The sequence below is a fragment of the Salmo trutta genome, chromosome 15, assembly GCF_901001165.1.
Source record: "Salmo trutta chromosome 15, fSalTru1.1, whole genome shotgun sequence".
In the NCBI taxonomy this organism is placed as follows: Eukaryota; Metazoa; Chordata; class Actinopteri; order Salmoniformes; family Salmonidae; genus Salmo; species Salmo trutta.
In genome coordinates this window covers 49410805-49429860 of record NC_042971.1, presented here as the reverse complement: position 1 = coordinate 49429860, position 19056 = coordinate 49410805, and the positions used below count along the sequence as shown (strand labels likewise).

General features: G+C 44.9%; 1 protein-coding gene across 2 annotated transcripts in view; it reads right to left on the bottom strand.

Annotated features, from left to right (window-relative positions):
* The window catches only part of LOC115149236 (unconventional myosin-Vb), a 78351-nt gene extending 69736 nt beyond the window's left edge, over nucleotides 1-8615 (bottom strand). The window contains exon 1 of one of the 2 annotated variants that reach the window (XM_029691909.1): nucleotides 8302-8615. In XM_029691909.1, coding sequence (XP_029547769.1) covers nucleotides 8302-8379 — 78 coding nt within the window. In that variant the 5' untranslated portion in view covers nucleotides 8380-8615. Of the gene's footprint in view, nucleotides 1-7238; nucleotides 7759-8301 lie in introns of those variants that run through there. The other variant, XM_029691910.1, reaches the window with a different exon arrangement.
* Between the last annotated feature and the right edge of the window lie 10441 nt (nucleotides 8616-19056).

Here is a 19056-nt window from a genome sequence, read left to right as displayed (position 1 = left end):
GGGGGTGGCAGCATCATGTTGTGGGGGTGCTTTGCTGCAGGAGGGACTGGTGCACTTCACAAAATAGATGGCATCATGAGGTATGAAAATTATGTGGATATATTAAAGCAACATCTCAAGACATCAGTCAGGAAGTTAAAGCTTGGTTGCAAATGGGACTTCCAAATAGACAATGACCCCAAGCATACTTCCAAAGTTGTGGCAAAATGGCTTAAGGACAACAAAGTCAAGGTATTGGAGCGGCCATCACAAAGCCCTGACCTCAATCCTATAGAACATTTGGGGGCAGAACTGAAAAAGCGTGTGCGAGCAAGGAGGCCTACAAACCTGACTCAGTTACACCAGCTCTGTCAGGAGGAATGGGCCAACATTTACCCAACTTATTGTGGGAAGCTTGTGGAAGGCTACCCGAAACGTTTGACCCAATTTAAAGGCAATGCTACCAAATACTAATTGAGTGTATGTAAACTTCTGACCCACTGGGAATGTGATGAAAGAAATAAAAGCTGAAATAAATAATTCTCTCTACTATTATTCTGACATTTCATATTCTTAAAATAAAGTGGTGATCCTAACTGACCTAAGACAGGGAATGTTTACTAGGATTAAATGTCAAAAATTGTGGAAAACTGAGTTTAAATGTATTTGGCTAAGGTGTATGTAAACTTCCGACTTCAACTGTACCTTCAGAGGTGAATGTATCAAACCAGTTGCCGTACTAAAAGTGTTCTGTTGTTGTGCACTCTCCTCAAACAGCAGTATGGTCTTTTTTCACTGTAAGAGCTTCTGTAAATTGGACACTGCAGTTAGATTAACAAGAATTTAAGCTTTCTGCCCATATAAAAGACATGTCCCGGAAAGTAGGCTGTTGTTTACAACATCATTCTATTCACATTAGCGCACGCTTGCAACAACCGTCCCGGTTTAGGGACACCAATCCCGTAGAGGTTTTAAGCATAATTTATTCACATCACTTCAATCAAATATTTGTTTTATTTGATTACTTTATTTCATTCTAAGTAATCATCTCATCTCTTTTTCTTCTTTTTTTTAATACCCCTTTTTTCTCCCCAATTTTGTAGTATCCAATTGGTAGTTACAGTCCTGTTCCATCGCTGCAACTCCCGTAAACTCGGGAGAGGCGAAGGTTGAGAGCCATGCGGCCCCCGAAACACAACCCAGCCAAGCCGCACTGCTTCTTGACACAACACCCACTTAACCCGGAAGCCAGCCGCACCAACGTGTCGGAGGAAACGCTGTACACCTGGCGACCATGTCAGCGTGCATTGTGCCCGGCTCGCCACAGGAGTCACTAGTGTGTGATTCGACAGGAACATTCCTGCTGGCCAAACCCTCCCCTAACCCGGACGAGGCTGGGCCAATTGTGCGCTGCCCCATGGGTCTCCAGGTCACGGCCGGCTGCGACAGAGCCTGGACTCGAACCAGGATCTATAGTGGCACAGCTAGCACTGCGATGCAGTGCCTTAGACCACAACATCGCACAGTTCGGGCTTGATCTGATAGGTTATTAACTGAGGAGTGCAGTTTGAGAACACACATATAGGACTGAACCTCTTACATCTACACGTTCCGCTAGCGGAACGTCTGCTCCAATATCCAATGATGGGCGGGGCGCGAAATTCAAACTCCTCTAAATCCGAAAACTTACACTTTTCAAACATATGACTATTTTACAGCTATTTAAAGACAAGACTCTCCTTTATCTAACCAAACTGTCCGATTTCAAAAAGGCTTTACAGCGAAAGCAAAACATTAGATTATGTCAGCAGAGTACCCAGCCAGGAATAATCACACAGCCATTTTTCAAGCTAGCATATCATGTCACATAAACCCAAACCATATCTAAATGCAGCACTAACCTTTGATGATCTTCATCAGATGACACACCTAGGACATTGTGTTATACAATACATGCATGTCTGTTCAATCAAGTTCATATTTATATCAAAAACCAGCTTTTTACATTAGCATGTGACGTTCAGAACTAGCATTCCCACCGAACACTTCCGGTGATTTTACTAAATTACTCACGATAAACGTTCACAAAAAGCATAACAATTATTTTAAGAATTATAGATACAGAACTCCTCTATGCACTCGATATGTCCGATTTTAAAATAGCTTTTCGGATGAAGCACATTTTGCAATAATGTAAGTACATAGCCCGGCGTTACAGGGCTAGCTATTTAGACACCCTGCAAGTTTAGCCTTCACCAAAATCACATTTCCTATAAGAAAAATGTTCTTACCTTGCTTGTTCTTCATCAGAATACACTGCCAGGACTTCTACTTCAATAACAAATGTAGGTTTGGTCCCAAATAATCCATCGTTATATCCAAACAGCGACGTTTTGTTCGTGCGTTCTAGACACTATCCCAACGCTAAATCTCGGCCACGAGCATGACGCAAAATATGACAAAAAATTTCTAAATATTCCATTACCGTACTTCGAAGCATGTCAACCGCTGTTTAAAACCAATATTTATGCAATTTATCTCGTAGAGAAGCGATAATATTCCGACCGGGAATCTGCCTGTCTGTAAACTGAGGAAAAAACCGAAAGCCGGGGGCGGGGCGTGTCACGCGCCTAAGGCTTAGTCCATTGACTGACCACTCAGCTTTTGCTCTCGTGTGCTTCAGCCAGGGCTTTGAATTACATCATTCCTGTTTTTCCCGGGCTGTGAGACTCCATTGTTGACGTGAGAAGTGTCACGTAAGAGCAGAGATCCTTTGTAAACGATAGAGATAATCAAGAAGGGCAAGAAATGTTCAGACAGGGTACTTCCTGAACAGAAGCATCTCAGGTTTTTGCCTGCCATAGGAGTTCTGTTATACTCACAGACACCATTCAAACAGTTTCAGAAACTTTGGAGTGTTTTCTCTCCAAAGCTAATAATTATATGCATATTCCAGTTTCTGGGCAGGACTAATAATCAGATTAAATCGGGTACGTTTTTTATCCAGCCGTGAAATTACTGCCCCCTAGATTTAATGTAGATGGATTCCCAATTGGAAGACTTTGTACTGGCCCATCGAGAAGAAATTATGACAAATCTTTGTATAAAATATCATACATACACAGGGTAGAATATTGCATAGAGATGTCATGTCCCGCAAGGCAAAAGGTCATGTATGAGAGCACCGAGCAGGAATGACTAGAGAGGAGAGATACTCTGATGACAATGCATACAGATGTATCTTTAGTGTTTTACAATGTCACAGTCCTATTTTAACTACCAATCCATCAAAGGAAAAGGTTTAGAAAAGGTTTAGTTATTTATTCACATGACAAAGCTTGACTGGTCTGTCCCGGAGTACACAAATGAGAGAGAGGGATGTAACCAATGTTCCCTCAAAAAAAATTCTGCACTGAGCCAATTTCAGCTAAGCGCAAACTTCAAGGTCTGAAAAATCTGTGTCACTTCTGGTTTGAGTTTATTTTATTTTTACAGGGACAGTGCACATTAATCAACGTTTCAGTAAAAGTGCCGGTTTTAGCCAGCCGGCTAATTTTCAACCGCAGTCCCTGGGCAGGTTATTAAAAACAATTACAATACAGACAATCAATGAGCAGTGAGCACACGCAGAGCAACATAGGAGAAGCAAGACATAGCACACAGACAGAGCAACATAGCACAAAATGCAACAAGACAAAATCCATAAAAGCAACAAAGTGTTTCCACACCTCACAAGCTAAAGACAACAGACAACATGGAAAGCGGCCATACACAGCTAGGGATTATGTTCACAAATCTGATTGACCTTTAGCCATGTCTTCATGTTTTTTGTGAAAGTGTGATAGGTGGTGCAGTTATGTGTGTCTGATGGCAGTGTATTCCAGACATGGGAAGCGCTCACAGAGAAAGCATATTTACTAAAGGTGCTTTTCCTTAAGGGAACTATACAGTCACCTCTCATGGCAGACCTTGTGGAGCTGCTGTCATATGTTTGGGTTTTCTGTTTAAAAAAAAATACTGAGTTGAGGGGGAGCCAGGCCATTTAGGATCTTGAATTCAAGATATGCGTCGGTGTATAGCACAAGATTTTTCCAACTCAAGAGCGCATGCTTTCTGAGGATGTAACAGTGATGAGAGCTATTGGGCTTCCTATCAAGCACTTTGAGAGCCTGTTTGTAGACAGACTGAATAGGTTTTAATGTTGTACAGCAAGCTTGGGCCCAACTAGTCAAGCAGTATGTTAAGTGGGGGAGTATCATAGATTTGAAGTACAGTTTTGCTACCTCTGTAGTCAAACAATTTCGTATAAATCGGAAATTAGCTAGGTTGAATTTGGTTATTTGAATTACCTTTTTCACCGGATTTTTAAAAGAGGTTGGAATCAAGTATGATGCCAAGGTACATAAAATCAGATACCACCTGGAGCTTCTCCCCTGACACATAGACATCTGGCTCAGTAGCATCTGTTGCCCTCTTTGTGAAGAACATGCAGACAGTTTTTTTCACATTGAGATGCAAACACGAGTCACTGAGCCACTTTGTAACCTGGACCATTACAGTAGTGAGTTATTGTGCAGCTTCTTGTTTGCTCTTTGCATGCACATATATCACTGTATCATCTGCATACATTTCAACTTCAGACCCAGTACAGACAGAAGGCAGATCATTAATGTACAGGCTGAACAGGAGGGGCCCCAGTATTGACCCTTGGGGCACGCCCACATCATCGCTAAGAGTGGGCAACAGCTCATTGCTCACTCTGACTCACTGAGTTCTGCATTCAAGGTATGATTTCATCCATCTCATGCACATGGTGCGCGTTTACTTCGAACACTGTGGCTGTTATGCTTTAAGTTACAGTTATAACACAGTGGCCCAGTACTACTGTGGTTATTTGATCATAATGTAGGCCTATCAGAGTGGCTTACCATACAAAACAATGGAGAAAATGCATCCCATAACATTTTAACATTGAAATAGCTGTTCTATCATTTAGCCTACAGTAGCTGCCAATGTGTGATGTTCAATGTAGGCCTACATTCCATGAGATTTTTGAAAAAACATGTACAGTAGGGACTGACCTTCAGACAAGGTGGTGACTGAAAATGTTGTGTTGTTTGATGCAAGAAACCACTTTACAAAATAATATTCATTATTCTTCCCATACCATTATTACAGAGAATCAGAAAAATTATGCTACCCTCTGCATATTTATTGGCTACTTAGTTTATTCAAGCCCGTCTCCAAATACAACACCGCCCCTTTAAGAAATAAAAAAGCTCTTTACCTAACTTGTTTTTCAAAGATGGCTAGACGCACACATTTTGTGCTCTTGTAGGAAGCAACCACTCCCCCATTGCTAACTAGAAATTAGCTTTAACTCGGCTAATAACTCACTTACTAGCAAAGAATATGAACAAACGTGCATGTGGCTACATGCAGCTCTCACTTAGATCTCAAAACAAGCGCATCTACTCATGACCACTCATGCTGTAACACAGTCCAGTTCAAAGTGAGTGGCATAGATCCATATGACAATTGTCTATTTGCAGATATGGATACAGCAGCTCTGATTGGTTATGGTGCACTGGTCTGTGTAGAGTATGGGCCTGAGTCGTGCCTGTCAATGCAATAGAATCTTTCTCCAATGTGCTCTGCCTACAAGAAAATATCTTGCATAAATCGTTTTGTTTCGGTATGTTGCATTGAAAGTGGCTAATATTGCGTTGATTCGATCACAATTCCCACAGTAAAGGGAAATGTAGATAATGTTAACTACTTCCAATGTCCCAGAGAGGGAACATTGGAAGTAACTACTACATAAGTAGAACAACACTGAGGAAAAGGTGTAACCTGCATGTTTAGACAATAGACGTAACTGAAAAAGCCATTTCCTCAACAAGTAAAACGTTTCTAAAGAGTTCTAAAGAAAACAACAGCTAGTTTTGTAATTTCTACAGCGGAATGTGGAACTGGATTTTGAGTCATGTAGACTAGAGGATTAGTGAAATAATGTATGTAACCTGATTCTGTTCTTCTCAATCCAATAACTTCAAAGACATCTCTTTTTCAACAGTTTGGCTAGGTTTCTTCCTGAAACGAGTAATTCCAGTGATGCTGCACACAAATATCCTAGGTTAATCAATGCATAGGCCTACACCACAAGGAATTATAATAACAATGGTAACAAAATACAATTTCTTTGCTAAGGTATAATATTCAGAATACTTATTTTAAACACATCAATCAAAGTCAAAGAATATGCCGGTAGCATATCTATTGTCTGTACTGTAAACATCACAAATTCCACAAAGGGTATCAGCAGTTTTCGGTCAGCATTTGTCCTAAAGGCTCTATGCTTTTGAGTATATCAACAGGAGATGTTTCATTCAATCTCAATGAAAATCAAGGATAGCCAAAGATGCATGAAATGGGTAAGTACTAGGAGTGAAAAGTGGGAATCTGAAAGGACCACATTTGTGTATTGGTGTCAGCTCAAGTAATTGTTGCATGTTCATTCAACTGTGGGGGCCCCATGTTTGGATAACTAGTGTTGTTTAATGTGTTACTGCATACAGTATGCTACCTCCAGAAATAGAATATCCACATAATTCATGATTACCACAAACCAATTTCTTCACAAAGCAACTTCAGCAAAAATTGCAATTATCCCAATGTTCAAGACTCATTGTTGTTCTAGCTAAAGACTTGTCAGTATTGAAAAATATTTATTTTACTATTATGGACACAACTAGGTCATGCAGTAGTCCACAGGGCTAGAAGACAAGCCAGTACAACAGGGGCGTATTCATTACGCCAATTCTGTTGCTAAACGTTTCTTAAACGGGAGCATGCGGAACGAAACAGGGAGAGACCGATCTGCATTTGTCCAATAGAAACGCTCTTTTTAGGTGCAAACCTGTTTGATTAATGACTACAGCCCGATACCAGAACGAAACTTGCTCGTGCACCTGTCAAACAAGCTGCAATGACACATCGGAGCAAAAACTCACTGGGACTGCGCTCGAGGCTCGATGTCTTTTTTAACAATTGTCATTTCACCTGCATTGAAATACACGACATCGCAGCGGGGAATTCGCTACAATGGCGAATTCTACAATTCAATCCTATTGTCACTATAGATGCGATGGCCCAAAATGTTACAATTATGTATCAATGATGTAACAAGAAATCAAACTGTAGCTATAGCAATAGGATAACAAATGTATAGAGAACCAATGACTGTACAAATCACTCACCTTTGAATATAACTCGTTTACGGACATGGTCCAAAAAAAAAAGCACTCTCCAACAATATCACCGAAACTACGGGAGCATGGAGAAGCACCGCACTATTTATAAACGATAATATCTCATAATTGTTGCTAATCTCAAAGTTTTTTCATCTAATTAGAATTGTCATATTCCCGAATTCCAGAGTTGAGCTAAATGTGTTTGCCACTTCTGACCCCTTTCCTGGTGACGGCATGTGTCTTCCCTTGGATGAGTTGTCGAACAACTCAGTTTTGCTTGATCACCCTCATATTCCTCAAAAATGAAAAACGCCAAAGATTTACGACTTGATATGGGTATGCTACCCAGCCCAATGTAGGCTACAAGTGCAAATACATAAACTATAAATAGTTTAATAATAGCTTCCCTTTAGTTAATCGCCGTTATACCCATGGCCTCAGTCATGTTGACTGGCAATTTACAGAGCCGCATGCACGTTCAGAGTCCGCACGAGACCCCATCTGGCTCATCAGCGCACTACAATGCATTCGACATTCTAAATTAGAAAGACCAGTGGGCGGATAACCGGGACACAATAAACATTTTATTTGTGTGTGTGTGTGTGTTTTTACTTTTTTCCTCCACAAAATCTTAGTAAACATGATGTGCCAATAGTTATGTTGGAGAGGGGTAACTAATAAGGAAACATCTTCATATAGCCTTAGTTCATGCCATAATTGAATCTAATTAGATATTTCCTGAATAGCCAAGGTATGGATAATCCTTTTTTAGGATTTCCTGAACTCAGTGGACAGTAACTTAGTTCAAGGCTAGCATCGACAAGTCCTAAGTGTTATCTAATTGATTGTAGTACAATATGCGACTTGAACTAGGCTGATTCCTGAAGCCTATGAAAATGTAATGCTTGAACTTTGATATTGGTGACAGCTGAAAGATTACACACATTTGGGGACATTAGACTTTATAAAACACAGCATAATTGATACCTCCTCTCCCGCATTTAGTCCCACTATGATCAACAACATCACAAAATACAACATGTAAAGTAGGTCTAAAGCAGTATGTTACCTGGCAGTAAACTTCATAGTCAATCTTCTCCTCTTGTTTTTTCGCTATGGTGTTAGGTTCTTTCTGTTGCCTTTTCATGATGGTGTTATATTCCTTAGATATGTACTAGAAGATTCTGCTACTCTACTCAGAGTTAGCTGTGATTATTCCATGTTCCAGATCATACTGTTCTCAATACATTCTTGCCAGTAGGCTATTTGGGAGTTGAAGCTTCGCTTGAGCAATATTTCAAGCCTGCCTGAGCAGAAGACAGAACAAAACACGCTGTTCCAATAGCAGGCCATGACTCCTCCACTCCCAAACCACTCCTTCTGCAGGTATGGGGTGTTGACTGGCTTCACCTGCCAAGCTGCTATATGGAATTAGACAAAAGACATTCCACCCATCAAAATCATTAAAGAGAACAGATAAGATCACAGATGGAACAGGTCAAAAGGAAAACGTGTTATTTGTCAATGTGGTTTCCAAAATTTCAATCCAGGTCTTGTACCGGAAAACATCTTTCTTTTTTAACTTTCTACAATTTGTATGCATTCTACTGAAGTTCATATTGAACTAGTATACATAACTCATACTTATAAGGACAAGGCTTTGTGTTATGAAATAGGCCTAAAACAGTTAGTTACCAAGATGGATAGATATTACTCAGTCAGTACTTGTGAAATGTTTTCCACATCAATCCATTTGGAGAGGTGTGTATACAAAACTCGTTCCACAGCAACAGCAGGTGATCTTAATGTTGGGGCTAACACCATGGGTTGCTTTGGGAAACGTCACTGATAATTAGTATGACTCAATGCTTTGAAAGGGTGTTTCCTGATCATGCCACTAAAAGCATGTTCTGATAGGTCAGACTGACCGCTGAAGTCCTATCATCTGCTCAACTGCCTACTGGTATTTCATAAAAGGTATGTGTCATGTGATGAGTCGAAGCATAACAATAGCCTCAATGGCAGTATGGCACTAAAATTCAGTCAGTCGAATTGGGTGATACAATAAGCTTTTAGTCCAATTCTGTCACGATCGTCTTATAAATAATTGGACCAAGGCGCAGCGTGAGTAGAGTTCCACATTTTTATTGCCCGTGAAACATCAAAAAACAACAAAGATATAACGATCGTGCGAAAACGTAGCGCACAAAGGCACTCACACAAAACAAAACAATATCCCACATCGCAGGTGGGAAATAGAACACACTAAGTATGATCCTCAATTAGAGGTAACAATTATCAGCTGCCTCTAATTGGGAACCATACACATACACCAACATAGAAATAAACTAACTAGAAATCCCCCTAGTCACGCCCTGACCTAAAACACCATAGAGAACCCCGAGGGCTCTCTATGGTCATGGCGTGACAAATTCTTATTTCTGGCGCCACTGTTTCACACCTTAATTAACATGCTAATTACTGGCACATCAGGCCCCTTGACTTTTTCCACATTTTGTTACGTTACAGCCTTATTCTAAAATTGACTTGAAATTGAGCTCAGGTTCAGCCTGGCCAAACTGGGGAGAAAGGCATTGATCAGGGAGGTGACCAAGAACCAGATGGTCACTCTGACAGAGCTCTAGAGTTCCTCTGTGGAGATGGGAGAACCTTCCAGAAGGGCAACCATCTCCGCAGCACTCCACTAATCAGGCCTTTATGGTAGAGTGGCCAGACAGAAGTCACTCCTCAGTAAAAGACACATGACAGCCCGCTTGGAGTTTGCCAAAAGGCACCTAAAGGACTCAGACCATGAGAAACAAGATTCTCTGGTCTGATGAAACTAAGATTGAACTGTTTGGCCTAAATGACAAGCGTCACGTCTGGAGGAAACCTGGCACCATCCCTACAGTGAAGCATGGTGGTGGCACCATCATGCTGTGGAGTTGTTTTTCAGCGGCAGGGACTGGGAGACCAGTCAGGATCGAGGGAAAGATGAACGGAGCAAAGTACAGAGAGATCCTTGATGAAAACTGGGGCGAAGGTTCTCCTTCCAACAGGACAACGACCCTAAGCACACAGCCAAGACAACGCAGGAATGGCTTCTGGACAAGTCCCTTAATGGCCTTGAATGGCTCAGCAAGAGCCTGGACTTGAACCTGATTGAACATATCTGGAGAGACCTGAAAATAGCTGTGCAGCAACACTCCCCATCCAACTTGACAGAGCTTGAGAGGATCTGCAGAGAAGAATGGGAGAAACTCCCCAAATACAGGTGTGCCAAGCTTGTAGAGTCATACCCCAGAAGACTTGAGGCTATAATCGCTGCCAACGGTGCTTCAACAAAGTACTGAGTGAAGGGTCCGAATACTTATGTAAATGTGATATTTCCGTTTTGTATTTTTGATCAATTTGCATTATGGGGTATTGTGTGTAGATTGATGAGGGGGGAAAAACGATTTAATCCATTTTAGAATAAGGCTGTAACGTAACAAATTGTGGAAAAAGGGAAGGGGTCTGAATACTTTCTGAATGCACTGTATTAGCACATGATGCATTATCTTAAATATCTCTCACACACACACACTCTACAAGATTGTCTTTCTTTTTCTGTGTCAGACGGTTGCTAGGAGTGGTGGTAGGAGTCAGGCGCAGAGAGCAGAGGTACAGAACTTCGTGTTTATTTTGAACAAAAGCCAACACGATAAACGCCAACACAAACGGCGTGGGTAAATTGCCAAGTGCCCAAAACAGGTGCACAGCCTGCAATTAATAATAAGTAAATAAATGCCAGCACATCCAACGATAAATTACAACCTGACGCTAAAATAATCCCGCACAACACTGGGCGGGCTAACCAGGCTGAAATAACCAAAATCAATAAACCAAATGAGGGACAGGTGCAAACAATAAGACATACCAAACGAAAAGGAAAAAAGGATCAGCGGCGGCTAGTAGGTCGGTGACGACGACCGCCGAGCGCCGCCCGAGCAGGCAGGGGAGCCACCTTCGATGGGATTCGTGACAGTACCCCCCTCCTGACGCGCGGCTCCCGCAGCGCGCCGCCACCGACCTCGAGGGCGACCCGGAGGACGAGGTGCAGGGCAATCCCCATGAAGGCGGTGGAACTCCCTCAGTAGTGGGGGGTCCAAATTGTCCCTCCTGGGTACCCAGCACCTCTCCTCCGCGCCGTACCCCTCCCAGTCGACGAGGTACTGCAGGCCCCCCCCCCGAAATCTGGAGTCCAGAATGGCGCGTATCCTATACGCCGGGGACCCCCCAATGTCCAGCGGGGGGGGAGGAACCTCCGGCACCTCACCTTCCTGCATGGGACCAGCCACCACCGGCCTGAGGAGAGACACATGGAACGAGGGGTTAATACGGTAGTAAGATGGAAGTTGTAATCGGTAACACACCTCGTTTATCCTCCTCAGGACTTTAAACGGCCCTACACACTGCGGGCCCAGCTTCCGGCAGGGCAAGCGGAGGGGCAGGTTTCTAGCCGAGAGCCAGACTCGATCCCCTGGTGCAAACACAGGGGTCTCACTGCGGTGCTGGTCAGCGCTCTTCTTTTGCCGTCCACTCGCCTTTGTGAGTGCGTCCTTGACGGCTCTCCAGGTGTCCTTCGAGCGCTGCACCCAATCCTCCACCGCAGGAGCCTCGGTCTGGCTCTGGTGCCATGGAGCCAGGACCGGCTGGTAGCCCAACACGCACTGGAACGGTGACATGTTGGTAGATGAGTGCCGTAGAGAATTTTGGGCTATTTCTGCCCATTGCACGTATCTCGCCCATTCTCTGGGCCGGTCCTGGCAATACGTCCTTAGAAACCTACCCACCTCTTGGTTCACCCTCTCCACCTGCTCATTACTCTCGGGGTGGAAACCCGAGGTCAGGCTGACCGAGACCCCCAAACGTTCCATGAACGCCCTCCAAACTCTGGACGTGAACTGGGGACCCCGATCAGAAACGATGTCCTCGGGCACCCCGTAGTGCCGGAAGACATGGGTAAACAGTGCCTCCGCAGTCTGCAGAGCCGTAGGGAGACCGGGCAACGGGATGAGACGACAGGACTTCGAGAACCGATCCACAACGACCAGGATAGTGGTGTTCCCCTGAGATACGGGAAGGTCAGTAAGGAAGTCCACTGACAAGTGTGACCACGGCCGCTGTGGAACGGGGAGGGGGTGTAATTTCCCTCTAGGCAGGTGTCGAGGAGCCTTGCTCTGAGCGCACACCGAGCAGGAGGAAACATAGAACCGCACGTCCTTACCCAAGGTGGGCCACCAGTACTTCCCCCTCAGGTTCCGCACTGTCCTCTCAATCCCAGGGTGACCCGAAGAGGGGAGATTATGGGCCCATCGAATCAATCGATCACGGAGACCAAGCGGTATGTACTGAACACCTGCCGGACACTGCGATGGTGCAGGCTCCGACCGTAACGCCCGCTCGATCTCCGCGTCCAGCTCCCATACCACCGGAGCTACCAAACACGACGCCGGAAGAATGGGAGCCGGATCGATGGCCCTCTCCTCGGTGTCATATAGGCGGGACAGTGCGTCGGCCTTCGTGTTCTGTGAACCTGGCCGATAAGAGATCGTGAACCGGAAACGGGTAAAGAACATGGCCCACCTGGCCTGACGCGGATTCAGTCTCCTAGCTGCCCGGATGTACTCGAGATTACGGTGGTCAGTCCAGATGAGGAAAGGGTGCCTAGCCCCCTCAAGCCAATGTCTCCACACCTTCAGAGCCTTGACCACAGCTAACAACTCCCTGATCAGTTCATCAAGTGACAGGGTAGTGTCCCGACAGGCTAGCTCACGGCGGACGTCCTCCCGGAGGCTACACCTATAGTGGTCCACCAGGGCCCTGTCGTTCCACCCCGCTCCAGCAGCCAAGGTCCGGAACTCCAGAGCAAAGTCCTGTGCGCTCCTCGTCTCCTGACGCAGGTGGAACAGCCGTTCACCCGCCGCCCGGCCTTCAGCTGGGTGGTCGAACACGGCCCGGAAACGGCGGGTGAACTCGGGGTAATGATCCCTTGCCGAGTCTGGGCCATACCACACTGCGTTGGCCCACTCCAGGGCACGTCCCGTTAAGCAGGAGACGAGGACGCTTACGCTCTCCTCTCCCGAGGGAGTTGGATGAACGGTAGCCAGGTACAAATCCAACTGTAGCAGGAACCCCTGGCACCCAGCCGCCGCTCCATCGTACTCCCTGGGGAGAGCCAGGCGTAGGGCTCCGGGTCCGGACGTCGGTGGAGGGGTAGATGGTGGAGGGGGATTTGGTGCTGGGGATGCGGTAGGGAGGCCACTCCTCTCCCATCGGTCCATCCTTTCCATCATCTGCTCCATCGCTGAGCCGATTCGGTGGAGGATGGTGGTATGGTGAAGGACCCGTTCCTCCATCGATGGGAGAGGAGGGGAGGCTGCTCCTGCTGACTCCATAGGTGGTGCGGGATTCTGTCAGACGGTTGCTAGGAGTGGTGGTAGGAGTCAGGCGCAGAGAGCAGAGGTACAGAACTTCGTGTTTATTTTGAACAAAAGCCAACACGATAAACGCCAACACAAACGGCGTGGGTAAATTGCCAAGTGCCCAAAACAGGTGCACAGCCTGCAATTAATAATAAGTAAATAAACGCCAGCACATCCAACGATAAATTACAACCTGACGCTAAAATAATCCCGCACAACACTGGGCGGGCTAACCAGGCTTAAATAACCAAAATCAATAAACCAAATGAGGGACAGGTGCAAACAATAAGACATACCAAACGAAAAGGAAAAAAGGATCAGCGGCGGCTAGTAGGTCGGTGACGACGACCGCCGAGCGCCGCCCGAGCAGGCAGGGGAGCCACCTTCGATGGGATTCGTGACATTCTGCTTTCACTCGCTGTTGCTATATCCAGAGAACTTAATTAAACACAAGAGCTCTTAAGCTCATGACATAATGTATTTCACACACTTTATCCCTGTATTACCCAACAATGTTTTGCTTGCCATCATCACGTGAGATTACATTACAGTACAATGAAATCCAGTCAGACACTCCTTTATTCATGTACATGCAGGCAGGCCTCCAACTCCACAGTAATATAACCCTGCACATCAACTCGGTGCTGGTACCCCCTGTATATAGCCTCTTTATTGTTATTTTATTGTGTTACTTTTCTTTAATTTAGTTAGTATTTAGTAAATATTTTCTTAACTCTATTCTCTTAAAACTGCATTGTTGGTTAAGGGCTTGTACGTAAGCGTTTCACGGTAAGGTCTACCTGTTGTATTCGGCGCATGTGACAAAAATTGTATTTTTATGATTATGCAATTGCAAAATGATTTATCCTTAAATAGGTCAATTTAATATTCCAACAATTTGCTCAAATAGGAGTTTCTCAAATTTAACAATGACATTTTTTATTTACAGCTCTAGTTACTGGACAAAATATAAACAGCTTAATTCCTGGGCAAATCCTCCATCAATTAATGCAATAGCACTCTGCCAATGAACAAAATAGAACGTTTATTTCCTGAACTCATGAGTAAGCATCATGAGCAAATTTATTTGATTTGCATTTTATATCACTATACCATTTTCAGAGAAACATGGACAGCGTAACGCATTTGCCAGAGATGTGTTTTTATGAGGTTAGGCATCGTTAAACAGGGTTAGGTGTGTGTGCATGTGGGTGTGTGATAGTTAGCGATAAGTGTTTGTGTACTTTAGCTGAGTTACGAATGGTGTGTTTGCATGTGATGTGTATCTGAGTATGTGTCCGCTGCCGAGCCAGGCCATAAATGCATTTGCTTTACTTCACAGGTTGCTCCAAGTAAGCATGGAGAAGATATCCTGCATCTTCCTGCTGGTGCTCCTGGTAGACCAGGCCCTGCTGGTGCTCCTGATAGACCAGGCCCTGCTGGTGCTCCTGGTAGACCAGGCCCTGCTGGTGCTCCTGATAGACCAGGCCCTGCTGGTGCTCCTGGTAGACCAGGCCCTGCTGGTGCTCCTGATAGACCAGGCCCTGCTGGTGCTCCTGGTAGACCAGGCCCTGCTGGTGCTCCTGATAGACCAGGCCCTGCTGGTGCTCCTGATAGACCAGGCCCTGCTGGTGCTCCTGATAGACCAGGCCCTGCTGGTGCTCCTGGTAGACCAGGCCCTGCTGGTGCTCCTGGTAGACCAGGCCCTGCTGGTGCTCCTGATAGACCAGGCCCTGCTGGTGCTCCTGATAGACCAGGCCCTGCTGGTGCTCCTGATAGACCAGGCCCTGCTGGTGCTCCTGGTAGACCAGGCCCTGCTGGTGCTCCTGCTCTGTCTGAACCCTTCCCTCATCATTCAACTGCTGCTGGGCCAGCAGGTCTGCTTGGAACTCCTGACAGCCCTGTCTGACTGGGAAAGGAAAGCAGAGATATGTATTGATTGGGAAGACTTTTGCTGTGTATAAAAGAGGGTTGGATATATAGAGAAAAAATGGTATGTGTATTGCTGTGAGAGGACAACTGTCAGAATATTTTTCTCTTCCTCATCCAGCAGTTTGTTCAGCTCTACTCTCTCCCTGGCCAGCTGGGCTTGTTTCTGCATGTTCAGATCCACTAAGGTAAAAACACAAACACACAAGCACACACACCCTGAAACCACATTCCAGGGCACGTTCTCAGAGCATGCGCAGAACAGCTGGCAGGCATATTCACGATCATTTTCAACCTCTCCTTGTCCCAGTCTGTAATCCCCACGTTTTAAGATGACCACAACCTTCCCTGTCCCCAAGAACTCTAAGGCTTCATGCCACAATGACTACTGCCCTGTAGAGCTCACTTCTGTAATCATGACTACCGCCCTGTAGAGCTCACTTCTGTAATCATGACTACCGCCCTGTAGAGCTCCCTTCTGTAATCATGACTACCACCCTGTAGAGCTCACTTCTGTAATCATGACTACCGCCCTGTAGAGCTCACTTCTGTAATCATGACTACCGCCCTGTAGAGCTCACTTCTGTAATCATGACTACCGCCCTGTAGAGCTCACTTCTGTAATCATGACTACCGCCCTGTAGAGCTCACTTCTGTAATCATGACTACCGCCCTGTAGAGCTCACTTCTGTAATCATGACTACCGCCCTGTAGAGCTCACTTCTGTAATCATGAAGTGCTTTTAGAGGCTGGTTATGGCACACATTAACTCCACCATCCCAGACACCCTACACCCACTTCAATTTGTAATCCGCTCCAACAGATCCATAGATGACACAATCTCAATTGCTCTCCACACTGACCTCACCCACCTAGATTAGAGGAATATCTATGTGAGAATGTTGTTGATTGGCTACAGCTCAGCGTTAAACACCATTGCCTCCTCTAAGCTCGTCACCAAGCTTAGGACCCTGGGACTGAACCCCTCCCTCTGCAACTGGATCCTGGACTTCCTGATAGGCTGACCCAGGTGGTGAGTGTAGGCAACAACACCTCCACCATGCTTATTCTTAACACAGGAGCCCCGCAAGGGTGTGTGCTTAGTGCCGCCCTGTACTCCCTGTTCACCCGTGACTGTGTGGCCACACACAATTCCAACACCATTATCAAGTTCGCTGATGACACAACGGTGGTAGGCCTGATCACCGGTGACGATGAGTCAGCCTACAGGGAGGAGGTCAGTGACCTGGCAGTGTGGTGCCAAAGCAACAACCTCTCCCTCAATGTCAGCAAGACCAAGGAGATGATCGTGGACTACAGGAAACAAGGGGGTGAGCACGCCCCCATCCACATCGACGGGGCGGCAGTGGACCAGTTAGACAGCTTCAAGTTCCTCGGTGTCCAAATCACTAAAGACTTAAAATGGTCCAAACACACGCAGTCATGAAGAAGGCACGACAGTGCTTCTTCCCCCTCAGGAGGTTGGAAAAGTTAGGCATGGGCCCTCAAATCCTGAAAAGGTTCTACAGCTGTACCATTGAGAGCATATTGACTGATTGCATCACTGCTTGGTATGGCAATAGAACCGCCCTGGATCGCATGGCGCTACAGAGGGTTGTGTGGACAGCCCAGTACATTACTGGGGCCGAGCTCCCTGCCATCCAGGACCTCTATATCAGGTGGTGTGAAAAGAAGGCCCGGAAAATCATCAAAGACCCCAACCACACAAGCTATAGACTATTTCCTCTTCTGCCGCACGGCAGAGGTACCAGTACATCAAGTCTGACACCAACAGGCTCTTGAACAGCTTCTATTCCCAAGCAATACGACTGATAAATACAATGCATTCTGAAAGAATTCATAACCCTTCCCTTTTTCTGCATTTTGTTACGTTACAACCTTATTCTAAAATGGATAAAATAAATGTTTTTCCTCATAAATCTACACACCATACCCCATAATGACAAAGCGAAAACAGGTTTTTATACATTTTAGTAAATGTCTAAAAAATAAATAACAGAAATATCTTATTTACATAAGTATTCAGACCCTTTGTTATGAGAATTGAAATTGAACTCTATTCTATTGATCATCCTTGAGATGTTTCTACAACTTGATTGGAGTCCAACTGTGGTAATTTAAATTGATTGGACATGATTTGGAAAGGCACACACCTGTCTATATAAGGTCCCACAGTTGACAGTGCATGTCAGAAAAATCCAAGCCATGAGGTCAAAGGAAATGTCCGTAGAGCTCAGTGACAGGATTGTGCCAAGGCATAGATCTGGGGAAGGGTACCAAAACATTTCTGCAGCATTGTTCCCCAAGAACACAGTGGCCTCCATCATTCTTAAATGGAAGAAGTTTGGAACCACCAAGACTCTTCCTAGAGCTGGCTGTCTAGCCTGTCACGTCCTGAACATAGAAAGCTTTTATTTTCTATGGTAGAGTAGGTCAGGGTGTGACTGGGGGGTTGTTCTATTTTATATTTTCTATGTGGGGTTCTAGGTTTATTTTCTATGTTGGTGATTTGTATGATTCCCAATTAGAGGCAGCTGGTTATCGTTGTCTCTAATTGGGGATCATACTTAAGTAGAATTTTTTCCACCTGTGGGTTATGGGATATTGTTTGTTTGGAGTTAGTGCATGTAGCATTTCTGTAGTCACGGTTCGTTTATTCATTTATTGTTTGTTTTGTATTTTGCTAAGTTTCACTTTTAATAAAGATGTGGAATGCTACTCACCCTGCGCCTTGGTCCGACCATCATTATTACAACGACGTTTGTGACATGGCCAAACTGAGCAATCTGGGGAAGAAGGGTCTTGGTCAGGGAGGTGACCAAGAACCCGATTGTTACTCTGACAGCGCTCCAAAGTTCCTCTGTGGAGATGGGAGAACCTTCCAGAAGGACAACCATTTCTGCAGCACTCTACCAATCAGGCCTTTATGGTAGAGTGGTCAGACGGAAGCCACCCTCAGTAAAAAGCACATGACAGCCCACTTGGAGTTTGTCAAAAGGCACCTAAAGGACTCTCAGAACAAGTCTCTGAATGTCTTTGGTCTGATGAAACAAAGTACTGAGTAAATGGTCTGAATTCTTGTGTAAATGTGATATTTCAGTTTTTTATTTTTAATACATTAGCAACAATGTCTGAAAGCAGTTTTTGCTTTGTCATTGTGGGGCATTGTGTGTAGATTGATGAGGGGGAAAAAACAATTTAATAAATTTTTGAATAAGGCTGTAATGTAACAGAATGTGGAAAAAGTGAAGGGGTCTGAATACTTTCTGAATGCACTGTAGATAACCAAATAGTTACACGGTCCGAGTTTACTTTGTATCTTTATTGACCTACTTGCACCATCTCTATGCACACTCACAGGGCCTTATTCTTATTTCTTGTGTGTTTTTTCGAGTAATATATTGTTA